The following is a 16,130-nucleotide window of genomic DNA, read 5'->3' as shown; positions in this document are numbered from 1 at the left end:
TAAGATAATTTTGCTATGTGGAAGAAAAGGCTAAAAAAATCTTTACAAATCTTCACTTTAGCTTGAAAGCTTGCCAAAAATATTTCTGGTATAATCTAGGTTTTCTGAAATTAAAATCAAACTTTATTCCACAAGCAGTTATATGTGTTTCTCTGTACATTTGAAGATATTTAAACCTAATTTTGGTGAATGATTTGTAAAGCTTTTAAAATAAACAAATGCAAGTAGTCAAGGCCGATCACCAAGAGCGCTGCAAACAGACAGTTCAACTAGAAAACACACAAAATGAAGGTTTGCAGTTCTAATTGAGATCTACACATTCTTTTGTTCTTGCTCTGCTTTAGCAAGGCGTGATATTTCTTCAACTTTAAAAAAACAGTAGCAAAATGGTTATTTCTGAAGGTTGTCTTGCTTTTTTGGTGCAAAGGGCTTTAGAAACAGCAGCATCTGACACCCAGCGCTAGTTAAAATGCAAGCTCCTCCCATGTAGAACGTGGCGTCATAGTCACCAGTCAAGTCATACAACATTCCTAAAAATAAATAATTCCTCAAGGTACTAAGTCTAGGCATGAGATATCTAACTGCACTAAACTGTGCATCTGAGGACTAGTCGGGCTGTCTGGAGCTGCCTGAATCCTCAACCTTGAAAAGTGAGAACAAGCGCATGATTTAAGTTAATAATTGAGAAAGTTGAGGTATCTGAAAAAAACAGTCAACTTTGTTGATAAACATGTATGTGAAAAGAACTACAAGCAAATCACACAATTATTCTCAAGCATTTTCTACTACAATGATGTTAGTTATACATGTGGCTGAAAGCATTGTATTTGTATCACAGCAGCTCGCATCAAATTAAGCAAGATGTTATGCCTAATGTCAGAAGCATAGCTACTAGGCCAGAAGATATTACTAAGTTTAGAAAAGTTGAGACAGCAGAAGTCAGCTAATTGAGAGTATGTGGTTATGCTAGGGCAGCAACTAATACTTTTTCAGTTTCAACGTTGTCTATACGATAGTAAAATGTTAGTACATGTAAAGGTCTTTACGGACACAGTCCAATCTTCTGTTTCAAAAGTTTCAGATCTCAAACAAATTGGAGTTTGATCAAAAAACCCTAGACTTGTAGGGTTTAGTTGACCAACAAAAGTTTGGAAGGCCAAAAAGGTTTTATGGCTTGGCCTGGTTGTCAACTGATCCTCTTTCATATGATTTTTATTATTTCAATGTTGTATGCAGATATGTGCAGATGTGCTCGTTGTGGTTAATAGAACACAGACCGTTTTGATTTATGGAATACTGATTGTTGTAGCCTATGGAATACTGACTGTTGTGGTCTATAGAATACTGACTGTTGTAGTCTATGAAATACTGACTGTTGTGGTTTATGGAGTACTGACTATGTGGTCTATAGAATACTGACTATGTGGTCTATGGAATACTGACCGCTTTGGTCTATAGAATACTGACTGTTGTGGTCTACGGAATACTGACTGTGTGGTCTATAGAATACTGACTATGTGGCCTATGGAATACTGACCGTTTTGGTTTATGGAATACTGACTGTTGTGGTCTATGGAATACTGATTGTTGTAGTCTATGGAACACTGACTGTTGTGGTCTATAGAATACTGACTGTTGTAGTCTATGAAATACTGACTGTTGTGGTCTATGGAGTACTGACTATGTGGTCTATAGAATACTGATCGTTTTGGTCTATGGAATACTGACTGTTGCGGTCTATGGAATACTGATTGTTGTGGTCTATGGAGTACTGATTGTTGTAGTCTATGGAATACTGACTGTTGTGGTCTATAGAATACTGACTGTTGTAGTCTATGGAATACTGACTGTTGTGGTCTATGGAGTACTGACTATGTGGTCTACTGACCGTTTTGATCTATAAAATACTAATTGCTGTGGTCTATGGAATATTGACTGTATGCTGTGGTCGATATAGCCTGTTGATGTATTGTTATATTTTTTACCCTTTGCTAGAATAGAACACAAGCTATTTCTACACTATTTTACTTCACACAGCACATCTGAAGAAGCGAGACTGAATTAGGAGCTACTATAGATCATGAGTTACATTTCTCCACCTAATCTTCTCCATTACTAGAGTATTAAGAATAAATTCAGTGCACTTTATATATTACCAAGTTTCAAGATATAGGTTTTGTGGCATAGAATTATGTAAAAATGCTTAAAAAATCATTTTCTAGTTTTTGAATAAATTAAAATATAGGCCCTACACATTTTATGAAATGGGCAAAATCGTTTTAGAATTCAAATAATTTTTTTTAAAGAGCCCTCTGAAATAAATTGTGCTCGGAAACTGAATTTGGACTGTGTGCTCAAAAGTAGTACAGCTCTAAAGTCGCATACCATCAATTTGCGTATAAAAAAGTTAGGAGCTGTCTTCACAAAGTACATTTTTTAGAAAGTGTTTTCACAAAGTTGTTTTCACAAAGTGATAGATGCTCTATAAAAAACAGTAGCTACCATGAAAAACTCTTGATGAAATTTGTACATCAAAATTGATTAGATATTTTTAAATATTCTGACTTACCTCTTCACAGAATCTCCTCTCAAAATCAATTATTCACACAACGAAGACAATAGCGTTTCAACATTAGGCAGGCTGGCTTTTTATGTTAGTAATGCAGCTATCACGATGTCATATAGCTATACCTTCTATTGGTGGTCCAGCCATAGCCGCTATCCCTCGCACCAAACATATTAGTCCAAAGCCATTTGTTAGCTTCTCAAGGCCAACAGCGTCACATACTAAGATGGATGAGAGAGCTATGAAAGATGCTGAAAGAGAGCGAGAGATACAGATGTTAGTCTACAACTCGGATTAGGCTAATTTCTGTCAGTTTGGTCGAAGCCACTAGCGGAGTTAGTCGTTGTTAAGTCACCCAGTGTATACCTTCAACTGGAGGTCCGAGTATGGCAGTCAATCCTCGGACAAGACACAAAAGTCCAAATGCATTGGTCAGCTTGGACAAGCTGATCAGATCGCAGATAATAATCGGTGCGAGAGAAACAAACGTTGCTGAAAAGGAGGAATATATGTAACCTGAATTTGAGGGCACGTTTTTTCACTTTTGTTGTTGGACGAATGTATGATCTTCATAACACCGTAAATAGCGTTTTAGCCAATAAGCATTGCATTTTTTCTACTTGATACGTTTTCATGCGCCTTCATCGTGATGTTGATATTTAGTATACTCACGCATAATGCATTGCTGACAAATCAGCTTTTACCATAATTGAATAAAACTTGCAGCAATTATATAGAAATATATAAAACGAATTCAGCTATAGACTGGTTAGAAGCTGTAAAACATTATCCAGTTACCTTAGAAATTAATGTTTAGTGGGTTAGACAGAAATTTATTTGTATTTCAACCAACCATGATTGCATGTTTTTACCTGCGAATAGACCATAGGCAGCTATAGCCAGAGCCATTGTACCGAATGTGTTGCAAAAGGGGGTAAGCATAACTGCTAGTCCAGCCATGGTGATACTGGCATTGTTTACAGCTAGAGGAGAAAGCTTAGGTATGAATACAACCATGAGACCGGAGAGCACCCTGCCAACTGTGTTGCAAGCACCTGATAACAAAAGATAGTTTTTACAGAAATTATCTTCTCCTGAATAACAGCAACTCCTGAAAAGAAAATTTGGTTATACAGAGAATAAAAATAGAAATAGGCACATTTAAAAATGGTATGGGGTTCTTCACATTTGACAAGCCACGTATTGGATACAAGTTCAACTGGGACCACAAGCTAAATGGTCTCAGCATATGAATCAATAAAACCTGACTAAATTGAAAGTTGGATCAATGTTGGAAAAATCTAGCAAACTTTAAACAATGATTTAAAGCCTTACCAATGTTGTTAACAAAAAATCACTATATATACTCCAAATAGACATTCAAAGCTTTTTAATCGGTTTTCATCATTTTATATAAACCACTTTGTTCTTCTTGTTCATATGTTTTATTAGTGATGATCTTTAAATTAGCTATTCATATCTTTAAAAAATTTTGAATTATGTATGATTATAAAAGAGTGCTATATTTTTTTTTAATTCTCAGGTGAGCCAGACTAGAGAAAAACAAAACATTGAAGCTAAAATTCCTATTTGATTATCAAATGATTATTTCTTTTGCAAACTAGGGGTTTGAGTAGTTTCTACAAGTTAGTAGCTGATATTAGTTTCACTTTCACTTTGTGTGTGATCCTCATTTTTCTCAAACTTTGATTTAGAACATTTGCAACAGGTGCCAGATATATTTTTGCTCGCAGTATGTCCATATTCAGAATGTGATTGTTCGAAACCACAGTTAGTCAAAAAGGAATAATGTATATTTATGACTAGGTGAAGACGGTAAGTCATTCCATGAAACAATTAAAACAAACTCGAGAGACCACTGCTACTGTTGACAATTTTAGAAATACAATTTTAAGCTTGTTTGTTTTATGTTATTTTGTTGGGCAACGAGGTGGTAGGTAGCCTGTTTACAATTAGCAATAATTGAACTAGAATCTGGATCACATCTACAAGCACCTGCTAGCACCTGTGACCTTATACAGATTACATTATAGCAGTCGTAACTATGTTTTGGTAGCTGTCCTTTTTTGAATCTAGTTTTTAAAACTCACTGGTCTGACAGAAAAAATAATATCTTACAGAAATAACAAAAATTGACTTCAGTTTTGTAATATCAGCACAAAACCAGTGGCAAAAAGGCATTGGGAGATTTTACTAGTGGTTTATGGAACTACTTTTCATCTCTTACCCATGATAGATAGCAGCAATGCAGCCTTCTCTTTGTCAACACCTTTCTGCATAGCCCTGTTTGTTGAGAAAAGAATAGGTACATAAAATCCAAGCATTCCGAAAAGATTGCCGAGGCACAATGCAAGCATGGATTTGTTGCCAAGGACGTCCAGGTCAAGCATCTCTGCCAAAACATCGGCCATTGGTTTAGGCAGAGAATTTAGACAGGAAAGCCTTCCATGGGGTTTCTGAAAAAGATAATTTAACTTGCAATACACGTATATGGACAATAAGAGCTGTTTAGAGTTTCACCAATTATATGAGGTACTACTCTAAATGTCGCAAAAGTTTTTAAGCAGAAGTCTTTTTGAGCTTTTTGGCATTTAGTACGAATTTACCTTTGTCTTGGTAAAGTGAGCCTCTTTAGAAACAAGTGCACATAAAAATAACTTAAACATAATTGTTATGGGTGGTTCCCATATAGTTCGAAATAGAGGTGCCAGGCTTATCGATGCATCATTAAGGAAATGGGAATCTACTCTCTGGATACCACTATTAGCTGCTGGCGGTGATCACAAAAGTTCAACGCTGTTAAAATTTTGCGAAGGAGTTGCTGACAAAACTTTCTCTAAATGCACTTAACAGGTGAAGCTTTCTAAACATCATGGCTAATAGCGAAGCACTGTTTTTATCACTGATTAAGTATTACCCGGTGTTATATGACCATCCAGGTGGCGCAGTAGCGGCAACAGAACTTTTATATCATTGATATCATTATCACTCAATAACAAAGTATGTAATATTTATAGTTGTCTCTGTTTAGCTGTATTCTTCAGCATTTGAAGATGTTTTTGACCTAGATGCATCGCTTTACCAATTAAAACACTTTGTTTAATCACAAATTTGGTAAATTAGTTTTTTACCTGTGTTAGTGAGTTTAACAAATATGGTGCTCACCCCATTGGATTTTTAGAGAAACTAGGACTAAATCTCAGACGTAAAAACAAAATTTTGATTTTTCTTCAATTTTTGTGAGTGAAATCAATACCCATGTTTTCCGGGAATGAGCAAGTCAGCACCATGACAATCAGCATCACCTTGAAACCCTGGTACATTTGCAGGGTTCCAACTGACTGCCGAGCTGGCAGCGCTTATTCAAGCTCTCTTAAGACTTAACTCTGAGCTAAAACAACTCTGGCTAAAATTTATCATGATACTTGTTTAGTTTTAAAGTTAGCTTTACAGCACTAACAAATAAAGTAACGTAAAACGCATGCAGACAAAATATGTAGCTAATTTTGCTGTGGCAACTCACCTCTGATGGAAGGCTCATGACACTAGCACCTCTTTCTGCGTTGTCACCATTATTTTCTGTTGTTTTGTATCCTGGTATGTTACAAATGGAACCGCTGAAGAAGATGTCCTTTCTGTACATGGGTCTTGCCATATCCTCAGTTAGTTCTTTGAAACTTCTTTGTGTCGTGTCAATGAATGCGCTAGCATGAAGTCTCTGAACTGAGCCAACTTTCTCAGCAACCCTCAGTGTGTGACTGGACTGCGTAAAGTCCCTTTAATATTGAATTATAATATGATATTTAAAATTAGGGTGAATTGATCCGACTGACAAAATGAAGGTTTGCTAAATTGACCAGATTAATAAAATGATGTCTTGGGCACAGAGTTGGTTGTTGGTCATTTGCTTTGCTTTATAATTGTTGTAGAGTACTAGTGACTTCCTGTGTTGTACGCACCAGGCCAATTTAGTTAAGTATCTTAAGTTAACAATCATAAATTGTATAAACAGTCTAAGCAAAGTCTAAACTATAAAAACTGGTTGATATCAGCAGATCTGCTCCGGTAAAAAATGAAACTTCATTTACTTATCCCGAGGGCTTGTTTGATAGCTATGAAACGAAAAATCGCGTTACCCATTTCGAAAGAGTCGCGCGCAAACTCTTGCTGTAAATGCACAATATAATACCTTACAAAATGGGAGAAAGATTTTGCAAGTACCTTCTATTTTTAATTGCGGTTGATGGTTTCTCCCTTGAATCTGTTAGTGGCTTTTTATCATCAGATTTGTCATAGCTGTTTTTTGTTATCTTCCTTCGTGCTGTCAGAGGTCTCATGAGAGCAGAAAAAACGCATCCTTGTAGAAGAAGGCCAGCTGAAATGTGTTTGATATACTAGACAAATGTGACACTGTTGACTGGCATTGACATAAAATGAAACCAGTAAGCATCTGTCACTACTTCATGTCAATGGTGGAGGTATACTTCTATTGCTCTACAAATCAGTAATAAGAGCTGCAGAACTCATAAGTTTTGGAGTTCTTTACAGATTTGCGGTAGCTCGTTCATACTCTTCTCCATCACAACAAACTTGATTGTATCTTGTTAATTGTTTAAGGGTTGTGAAGTACTGTTGCATAGTTTCTTAATCCCTAGCTCCTTAATCCCTAGTTCCCTAATTCCTAGTCTTCTAATCTCTAGTATTTTAATCCCTAGTCACTGAATCCCTAATCCTCTCATCTCTAGTCATCTAATCCCTAGTCCACTAATAAATAGTCTTCTAATCCCTAGTTCCCTAATTCATAGTACCCTAATCCCTAGCCTCCTAATCCCTAGTTCCCTAATTCATAGTACCCTAATCCCTAGCCTCCTAATCCCTAGTCCCCTAATCCTTATTCCTCTAATTTCTGGTCCCCTAATTTCTAGTCCCCTAATCCATAGTCCCCTAATTCCTAGTTCCCTAGTTCCTAGTTCTCTAATCCCTATTCCTCTAATCCCTAGTTCCCTAGTTTCTAGTCCCCTCATCCCTAGTTCTCTAATCCATAGTCCCCTAATCCCTAGCCCCCTAATCTCAAGTTCCCTAAACCCTAGCTTCTTAATTTCTAGCCTCTTAATCCCTAATCCCCTAATCCCTATAATGAGAGCAAATCATGAAAATACAACTGTGGGCTATAGCTTTTTGATCACAGTATGTTCATATTTGTTCTACGGTTGTGCAATATTTTTTACCTAAATAAATAAACACATTCAAAAATCAAAGCTGTTCTCGCTGCTTTTGACGCAAAAAAACTTGAAGACATCAGCTAATAACCAAGAATAAAGAAGCTAACACCCCACAGATGTTCACACGCACACATATGTGACCTATACAACATGTAATACAAGTATCACCTAGTAACTCACTAACCCTTCAGCATAACTTTAGCATTGTTTCTCAAGAATTTAAGCGGCACAAATGAATTGACAAACCTACGTAATTGACACAACGTATCATCTACATGCCTCACTGGTACGTGAAACGTGTGCAGCAGATTACTATTGCAACAGCTTTGGCTCCTTAATTCATTAAATAGATCATATAATTGATAATATATATCTGTGACAGGAAACCACAGGGGTCCGCCGCATGCACCAGGAGATTTTAATAACATAATAAGATGGCACTCGACTGTGATCTATCTACGGTCAGTAGTGAGATGGAATTTTGCTTTCTGATTCACCGAAGAGATACGCTATCACACAAATAGGACAGCTGAAGATATTGCGAGATTGATCATTGCTGTCCCCGCGTATAGGAGCATTTAAACTTGGTTGGCTTTTGAAATACACTGTAAATAACATGCTGGTACTGATCTTAAAAAACTGCCTGACTGCAAATTGGGCTTTAAAGGAGTTTGATATTTGATTGATTTTAGTGACATTAAATAAGACAGCACAGCTATGTCCCAATATAATCAGAAGTAAATGTCTGCTCTCTCAAAAGTTAGCTGAAAGCACCCTAATTTTAACTGCTTACATCTGTTATCTGCACAAGCCTGCAACCATTATGTCTCTAATACATAGCAGTCTAGAAGCACCCATACTTTTTACTGCAAGAAATATAAAACTTGCTCGGATTAGGTTAAACATAAAAAACTTTGTTCATTCTGAAAGTAGAGTGACATTCACCTTGTAGCTAGATTCAGTTGTATCTAGAAGCTCTGACCTTACGATATGTTTCCTCTCAGCTCAACCAGTAAAGCAATTACTTACCAAGGACATAATGTGAGTTCTTCCAATCCAGTTCATCTAGTGTGTACTTTGCCAGAGGTGCCATTGCAAATGTACCTATCCCAGTGCCACAGACAGCGATGCCAGTTGCTAGGGCTCTTTTCTTTTCAAAATAATAGCCAACTCCGACCACCGCTGGTAGGTACATGAGACCAAACCCGAATCCTTAAAATGAAACATTTGGTCACTAAATGCGGCTACCACACGAGTGATAAGAAAGCCAAAATTTCTGACAGAACAAAATTCAAACTAAAAATTGCCAAATTCTTGCATTAACTGTGATCCAACTGCGTTACACATACAGACTGTGCAAGCTAGCGGACTAAGAGTTTAAATGGCAACTAGCCATTGGATATCGGTAGAAGCACCTGTTTGCCATATTTTGAGCTTGCCAAATAAGTAACGAAACCAGCTCACCTCCTAAGATTCCATATGTACACTGAAACATAAAGATGTTGGGGGAGAAAGTGCTGATGAGGAAGGCGGAGGTAGCGATCAGACTTCCAACTATCCCAACTTTTCTGCAGCCCCACTTGTTTACGAATGCGGCTACTACTGGTCCTGCAAACATTTCTGTGCAATGAACAATTTATAACATCACTTATCTCAATGGTGCAAGTCAAGATAATGCAAACTGCTTCTTTTAAAAGTATAAATAAAAAGTCAATACGTATTACAACCCAAATGTACTTTTAAAGAAGTTTTTTTAGAACAGTTTTTTAGCAAAGTGGATAACTAATTTTTATTTAATATTTAAAAATGCTCCATCAGGTTATATACAAGTAATAAGTAATAACAGACATCAAATGGTTCACTACCTTGTTGGCCATGTTGTTAGAACTCTTACTGAACTCAATGTTGTTAGCATACTAGAATGCAAGCATATTTGATGGAAAGACGGGGTAGAGTTTACAGTGAGTGGATTTCTACTTGTTTTATTTGAATCAACTTTTAGCAGACAGTGAGAGATAGCTTCTCTCTATCTACTACTATATTACTAACATACTCAATAGGTGAACTGACATATATTGCTAGCTGGAAACAACCGCAACCTACAAATATATCTGTTGCTGCAACAACTTACAGTATAAAATAAAGTTGAATGTTGCCTATTTAGGCTGAATCTCTAGAATGGAGAATGAGCCTTAAAAATTTTATAGCAGAAAGACAATTCTTTGAAAGACAAACGAGTATTAATTTGTAGCGGTTTGTTATTATACAATATGGCGATCGTACAAAGTCATACCGGGTTAACTGAGAGTCGTCAAAATGTAGAGTGAACAACTGAAAGTTACATGAATGAGACAAATTAAGTAATGAGTATTTGAATATAATAAAGTCTTACTTAATGATTCAGCAATATTGGATCATTATATGAATTTATGGCATGACTTCTAATGTTTTGAAAATGTTATTATCAAGCAAAGAAATGATCACACTGCAACAGAACTACCATAAGGATATTATAGTGCCTTACATCAACTTTATCAACATATTTGTTTAAAAGACATAGAAAGAGTTTTGCAACAGCTATTTGATAACCTTCATATAAGAGTCTACGCAATAAATCCAGATAAACCTTGTCATTGCTGTTACAAGCTAACATTTATAACTTTATTATGGCTAGTTGTATGTAGTGCACAATTCATCTCCAAGATAATCTAAAGTATCTCCTCAAAAGAACGGCCTTTTACATTTAGCAGGCAGCACAATTGTGTGGCAGGTTATATGTACGCAAAACCAGCAGCATGAAGATTTTAGAAAGGAAGTACACTCAGAATTATTAAGATGAATTACAGGCAGGTTTCACCAAAGGTCTCCTGGGCAACATTTTGCCAATTTGTTGGCTATATAAATAGAAAATAAACATATTCTAGAGTTGCCCCTTAATCATCTCTAGAGACTTTAAAATTAAGTTTTGGGAAGAAAATGAGTGCAAATCCAAACTCAACACATTGTGAGACCTTTTGTTCAATAGAATCAACATTTCTCTGAGACTAGACTTTATGCAATCACTAAAACTAATGAAGTTACATATGCATGATCTTTCGAGCGTGATAATACCCTTTTGTATCTTCATTTTAAAATAGTTAGCCATGCTTATGTTTTTGAGTTGTTAGTTATGCAATGCTAGCAACTGCTTTTCACAAACAAGTCATGAGCCTGGCTTGATAAACATGGCCTGAATTTATTCTACGAGCAAATCTTTACAGTGCATACATGATGTCGGTTGGATCAGACTTTGCATGACACTTCTCAGATGAATAGTAGAAAGCTAGGGTTTTTCAACAGAAAAAACTTGGAGCTGCCATATTGAAATATCCCAGAAGAGTGAGGGTCTTTGCTTGAATAACTGAGAGCCTAAAAGGTGTGCAATTCGCATGTGAAATGACGAGACAAAAAGAGCTATTACGAATGGAAGAAAAGCTTTGCTACGTGAATAAAGAACTGACGCACAATATAATAAACAAAACTGTTCCGTTAGAGTGGCCAGACACTAGTTTACAAGACCACCTTATGAGATACTGGACAGAGCGGTACAGACTTTTTCAGAAAGAATCGATAAGTTAAGAGTATATAAAATATGAACTTTGCTGACAAATAAACAGGTATATGTAGCATAAGAATTTATTTCCGTATTGCGGAAACAAGGTATGAGAGTATTTAACAAAACAAATGCTGATATTTGATAAAAAGACAGGAGTAGATACAAGGTATCAGTACAAGTTTAACAGACTGATAAACATGTAAAAAGTTAGTTATTTTTTCAATAAAAAATATCTGCTACTCAGAAAGGAGATTGAAAGGTACTGGCATATAAGAGCAAGTATATTCCATAGTAGTCATTAGATAGTTGGGTGTAATAAACGCGTGCACATCAAATGTAGTCTGTGCGAATACCGGCAACAACCAACACAAGTCAGTTTCAGAAAAGCATGTTAATGGGAAAGGCTAAGATCTTGATGCGAGTGCTCAAACTTCCAGGTCTTTGGTAGAAGACCAGACCTTGGGTAGACATTATCATCTACTCAGGGTAACAGGGGTGAAGAAACAATTTTATTCATCCAAGTGTTACAACTGTCGACATATATTCAATAGAAATGCAAGAATATATTTAGTAAATTTAAGACATGTATGAAGGTAGACATATATACATTAAAAAGGTAGGTATGTGGAATACATATTCCGCATTATCGTTTCACAAATCTTTGGATTCACCAACTTTTAGAGTAAAATATCGCACCTGATGAAAGTTGGAAGGTGCACCCTACCTGTTACTGGTTGACAGTGCATCAGAAACAAGCCAGGAATCAATTACCAGATAACAACAATCAATCTATTACTGTTACAATAAATTAATAGAGCTAATCTTGGTTACAGCTGTAAGTCATTGAACTACGGTGCTTTTCGATTTACTGCACGTAGGGTTACGCAATTGTGGCACACATGAGAACTTTGCATTCTACTCGAGTATGCTTCACAATTTTACGAACATTATAGTCGCTTTTGCCTTGTTAGAATACATGAGGCTATATAATAACTGAGGCGACTAAGATACGTTGACAGATCTTTATAAATATTTCAATGTTTTTAGGCTACGATAACCAAACCCTTGTCGCGTAATAAACGCATTTAGTGATTGCGCAAAAATTTTTTATTGGATTTGTTCACAGCTTATCAAGACTAATTACTCTGTTGGTCACACACTGAAAGTTGTGTGCGGAAGATAACTCCAAGTTTATGTAGATACGGAGGACTACGTGGATGCTCGTCTGCGTGAGCGATTCCTCGAAGATTGAGTAAGACATATTCTTATCTGACTGCAAGCAGAGGCTGTGCAAGTTTTAAGAGCATTTTTGACGCAATTAATGTCTCTATGATCTTGGCTAGTCATGTCTATGTCCAGTGACAAGGGAACCTCGACAACTAGAGACATGCCCAGTTGTAAAGAGCAATTTGAGGCAGGATTTAGTTCCTGTCACCACTAGAGGCCTTTTTTGGAGTTGAACCCCGACCTGCACTTCACAGATCAGCTGTTTTAGACCAGTAGCCTAGAGCTGCTCTTTAGATGCTTATTGCGTACCATATTCTATGATAAATATAATATATCTTTTGATATTTTGAAATTTTGCGGTCCTCTAGGCTATGCATAGGAAATCCAAAAGCAACTTATATTGATAATAATATGGCAAGTAAATACGATTACACTCACCGACAAACAAGTAGAAACCGCAAAGAAGAGAACTGGAGAGACTGACATTGCCGACACTGGTGTTAAAATATTCGACGTATTCAGCAAGAAACACACCAAAGCAGTAAGCGATGCCATCAACTAAGAAGTTGTTGAAAAATGAGGCAATCATTATGACCCAGCCCCATCCTCCATCCGGTGGCTCAGGTATGTAGTCCTCCCAGTGTACTTCGACTAAAAACCAGACTCATAATGTAGGCCGACATCTCTGAAGATTATTGCTGTCCTAAAATGCCCGAAGCATTTCTTTCAACCTAGCAGAGTATGTTTAAAAAGCCCCGTCATTATTTATTGGAACAAAGAGAACTCAAGAGCCTTGCCATTATAGTCACCTTTTAAATGGGTTCAAAAACGCAGAATTTTTCTACAAAAATCAGCTTGTCACCCTGAAAGTGGCCTGATCATATCCGCTGTATCTAACCGACTAAACTTAGAGAGCGTGCAACTCAACATGATGTTGAAAAATCAAAAGAGTTCATTTACTACACATTTAGGACGCCCTTGACCTTTATTTGCTGTCGTTCAAGAATAAAAGTAATCCAGTAAGCTTTGAATGAGACAGGTATTAATGAGGCTGATATCTATGTGTTAAACACAAGAGTATTTTAAACAGAAGATGAAGTACATATGATGATGATGTACATATTTTAGGTTCATCCGCTGAGATAGGGCGCATCAATGATACACTTCTTAAGTTTCAAAAAACACACCTATGAAAATATTGATTAAACATAAAAATTTATCAAAAAGCTATATCAGAAATAAAATACAGATCTTGCAAATATGACCAAGAAAGTGTATGACTTCACATGTGTACTGGCTGTTGCTGATTGGCGGTTTTAAAAATCATTTAAATTTCAAATATTGAGTCAGATCAGTCATAAAATCGAAACCACTTTTGTAGGTCATCTAAAGGATAAATAAATATTTTCAAGCTTACCTCCTGGCTAAATTGGTATTGTAGCGCACTGGCTATAAGAAAGGCATTGTTGAACAACATTTTCTGTTCGTATGGATTGCAGTAAAGTATAAGACAAATGGCCCAAATGCAGCAATATAATATATTAGTGTATATAAAATTTATTCATGTAAAACCATACATGAATAAATTTTATATTTAAGCTCTGATCACTCATTGAGCACTATTTGGCAGCTTTAACACACTACTTTGGAATATATTAGTGTATATATTGTTTGGCCGTACTATGTTGAGAGAAATTAACAAAAAAGTTTGAACCCTAACTGACCATTTCAAAAGTGGAAGCAAAAAAGCGTTAAGGTCAGCTTTGTTCATAGATACACACGCAAGATCATGAATACCAAGGGCTGTAGTAGGTTTATAAACCTTTGGAAGGCTTACCTTCAAGGTCTTCAGGTATCTCTGTGTCTGGTTCATCTGCGACCTTCTCTTGTAAAAGAGATCCTGACTCATTGCCTCTTTTTTGTAGACTGTGAAGTTTAAAACCGTTCAGGTCGGGCACAGTGTTCTTTGCCTCTTCCTCCATTCAGCGACCAGCCGCTATTATGGTAATATATATGTTAAAGTTTTAACCCATCCAGTGTCCAATGCTTTGATTTAGAGCAGCGATGAGCTAGTGTTTATATACAATTCTATTAATGCCTAAATATCTGTAGCTATTTACTCAGGTAATAGGCATAAAAGAAAATTGTATTAAATTCTACAATAGGTTATAATACGTAATACGTAATGCGACATGCTATATGTTATTTAAATTGAATTAATCTATCGATCGAATACTTTAATAGAACACAGTATAAACTACCTGGTGATAAATTCCTCAAATGTAGATTTTCAAGCAAGTAGAGAGCGAAAGCTTTAATATGTGCAGTGACTCGTCCCCTTGAGAAGCAAATAATCATAACCTGGGTGAATTGGTAGCGAGTAGCCTTAATTCAAAGCAGATGAGACATTCAAGATCTAAAATTCAAAGCTAGCACGAGCAACGTCAGTCCGATACCTGCTGCGGGGGCTAGCGAATGCTAGGAGCCAAGGCATCTAGTCACACACAATTGGGAAGTTCAAATGATTATATTAGAAAATAAAAGCACAAAGGTGATCGTTGATAAACAGCGTCTCAAACAGATGATATAATCTAGCAGAGAAAAACTTGCTATGAGACAGTATCTAGGGCATTCAGTGCAGAAATGTATATATATAACTTTGGCTGGCACAAGTTTCAACATTCCTCTAAAATCTTCATAACTGATGTTATGTAATGAATCATCGCCATTCTATTAATTCCTTCTGGCGCAGGAGACTTGCCTGGGCAAGCTGCCAAATACTCCAAAAAATACAAGTGTTGCGACTTCCTCAAGGTAGGTTCTCAGGGTACTCTCTAGCAAGTATTGCATCAGATAGAACTTGGCTCGGTAGCCTAAGAGAGTAGACTTGTTCAGGATGTGTGTCTCATGTCATAAGGCGTACACGCATCCTCACCAAGTCAGAATAAAATATTTCATAACTTGATTGATTTCAAATTGGCAAAAACATAACAATGTTGCAGGATGTCAGTATATTTAAAATCAATAATGCGAAAACATTTATTTAGACATTTTTGCTGCCACATCTGTGTCGATATATTAAAAAACAGCTAGTAATATAAAACTTATGTCAGTGACATTTATTGTTAATTTCAATACAGAAGAACGTCTATCTCGGCGCCTTGCAGTTGTCCTTAAAGATCTGCCAGAATATACAACTTGAGGCTTGAATTCTTTGCTAATGGAACATTCTGTACAAGTTGCCTTTGTGATGAGATATGACAGCGTTTATGCCTGAACACAAAATCGATAATGTAGCTGGACAAAAATCTGTGATTTAATCTGCAAACTTTCGTGTCCCCATGCTGGACATGCAGTGATGTAGCATTTAATAATATTTTTACAAACTGGTACTGCTGCAAAGCTAGACGCGCAACAGAAGCCACTGAAAAAAAGGCGCTGCTATTCGCGTATGAACGTTGATGTCAGTACTATTCGAAGGAGTGTGTGTGCTGGGAGG

The 16,130-nt window shown here is 36.5% G+C and overlaps 1 protein-coding gene across 1 annotated transcript; it reads right to left on the bottom strand.

The window, feature by feature from the left end:
* Positions 1 to 155: 155 nt before the first annotated feature.
* LOC137390642 (monocarboxylate transporter 14-like) lies at positions 156 to 14,613 on the bottom strand. The gene is made up of 10 exons (XM_068076972.1): positions 14,469 to 14,613; positions 13,070 to 13,282; positions 9,274 to 9,417; positions 8,839 to 9,021; positions 6,809 to 6,962; positions 6,111 to 6,363; positions 4,815 to 5,043; positions 3,439 to 3,621; positions 2,692 to 2,817; positions 156 to 530 (listed from the first exon to the last, which is right to left on the bottom strand). The coding sequence occupies exons 1-10, from the start codon at positions 14,611 to 14,613 to the stop codon at positions 391 to 393; spliced, it is 1,770 nt and encodes a 589-aa protein (XP_067933073.1). The 3' UTR covers positions 156 to 390.
* Between the last annotated feature and the right edge of the window lie 1,517 nt (positions 14,614 to 16,130).

This window comes from Watersipora subatra, chromosome 1, assembly GCF_963576615.1.
Source record: "Watersipora subatra chromosome 1, tzWatSuba1.1, whole genome shotgun sequence".
Taxonomy (NCBI): Eukaryota; Metazoa; Bryozoa; class Gymnolaemata; order Cheilostomatida; family Watersiporidae; genus Watersipora; species Watersipora subatra.
The sequence above is the reverse complement of the archived record's forward strand: the minus strand, read 5'-3'. Positions and strand labels throughout refer to the sequence as shown.

Bases quoted from the DNA above. Each gene is read 5' to 3' on its own strand.
- LOC137390642 (XM_068076972.1), bottom strand. From the start codon at position 14,613: ATGGAGGAAGAGGCAAAGAACACTGTGCCCGACCTGAACGGTTTTAAA. The intron at 3,622-4,814 runs GTAAGAGATGAA...TTTTGTTATCAG, and splicing joins ATTGCTGCTATCTATCATGG to GTGCTTGCAACACAGTTGGC. The intron at 531-2,691 runs GTATAGCTATAT...ATTTATTTTTAG, and splicing joins GGCTGGACCACCAATAGAAG to GAATGTTGTATGACTTGACT.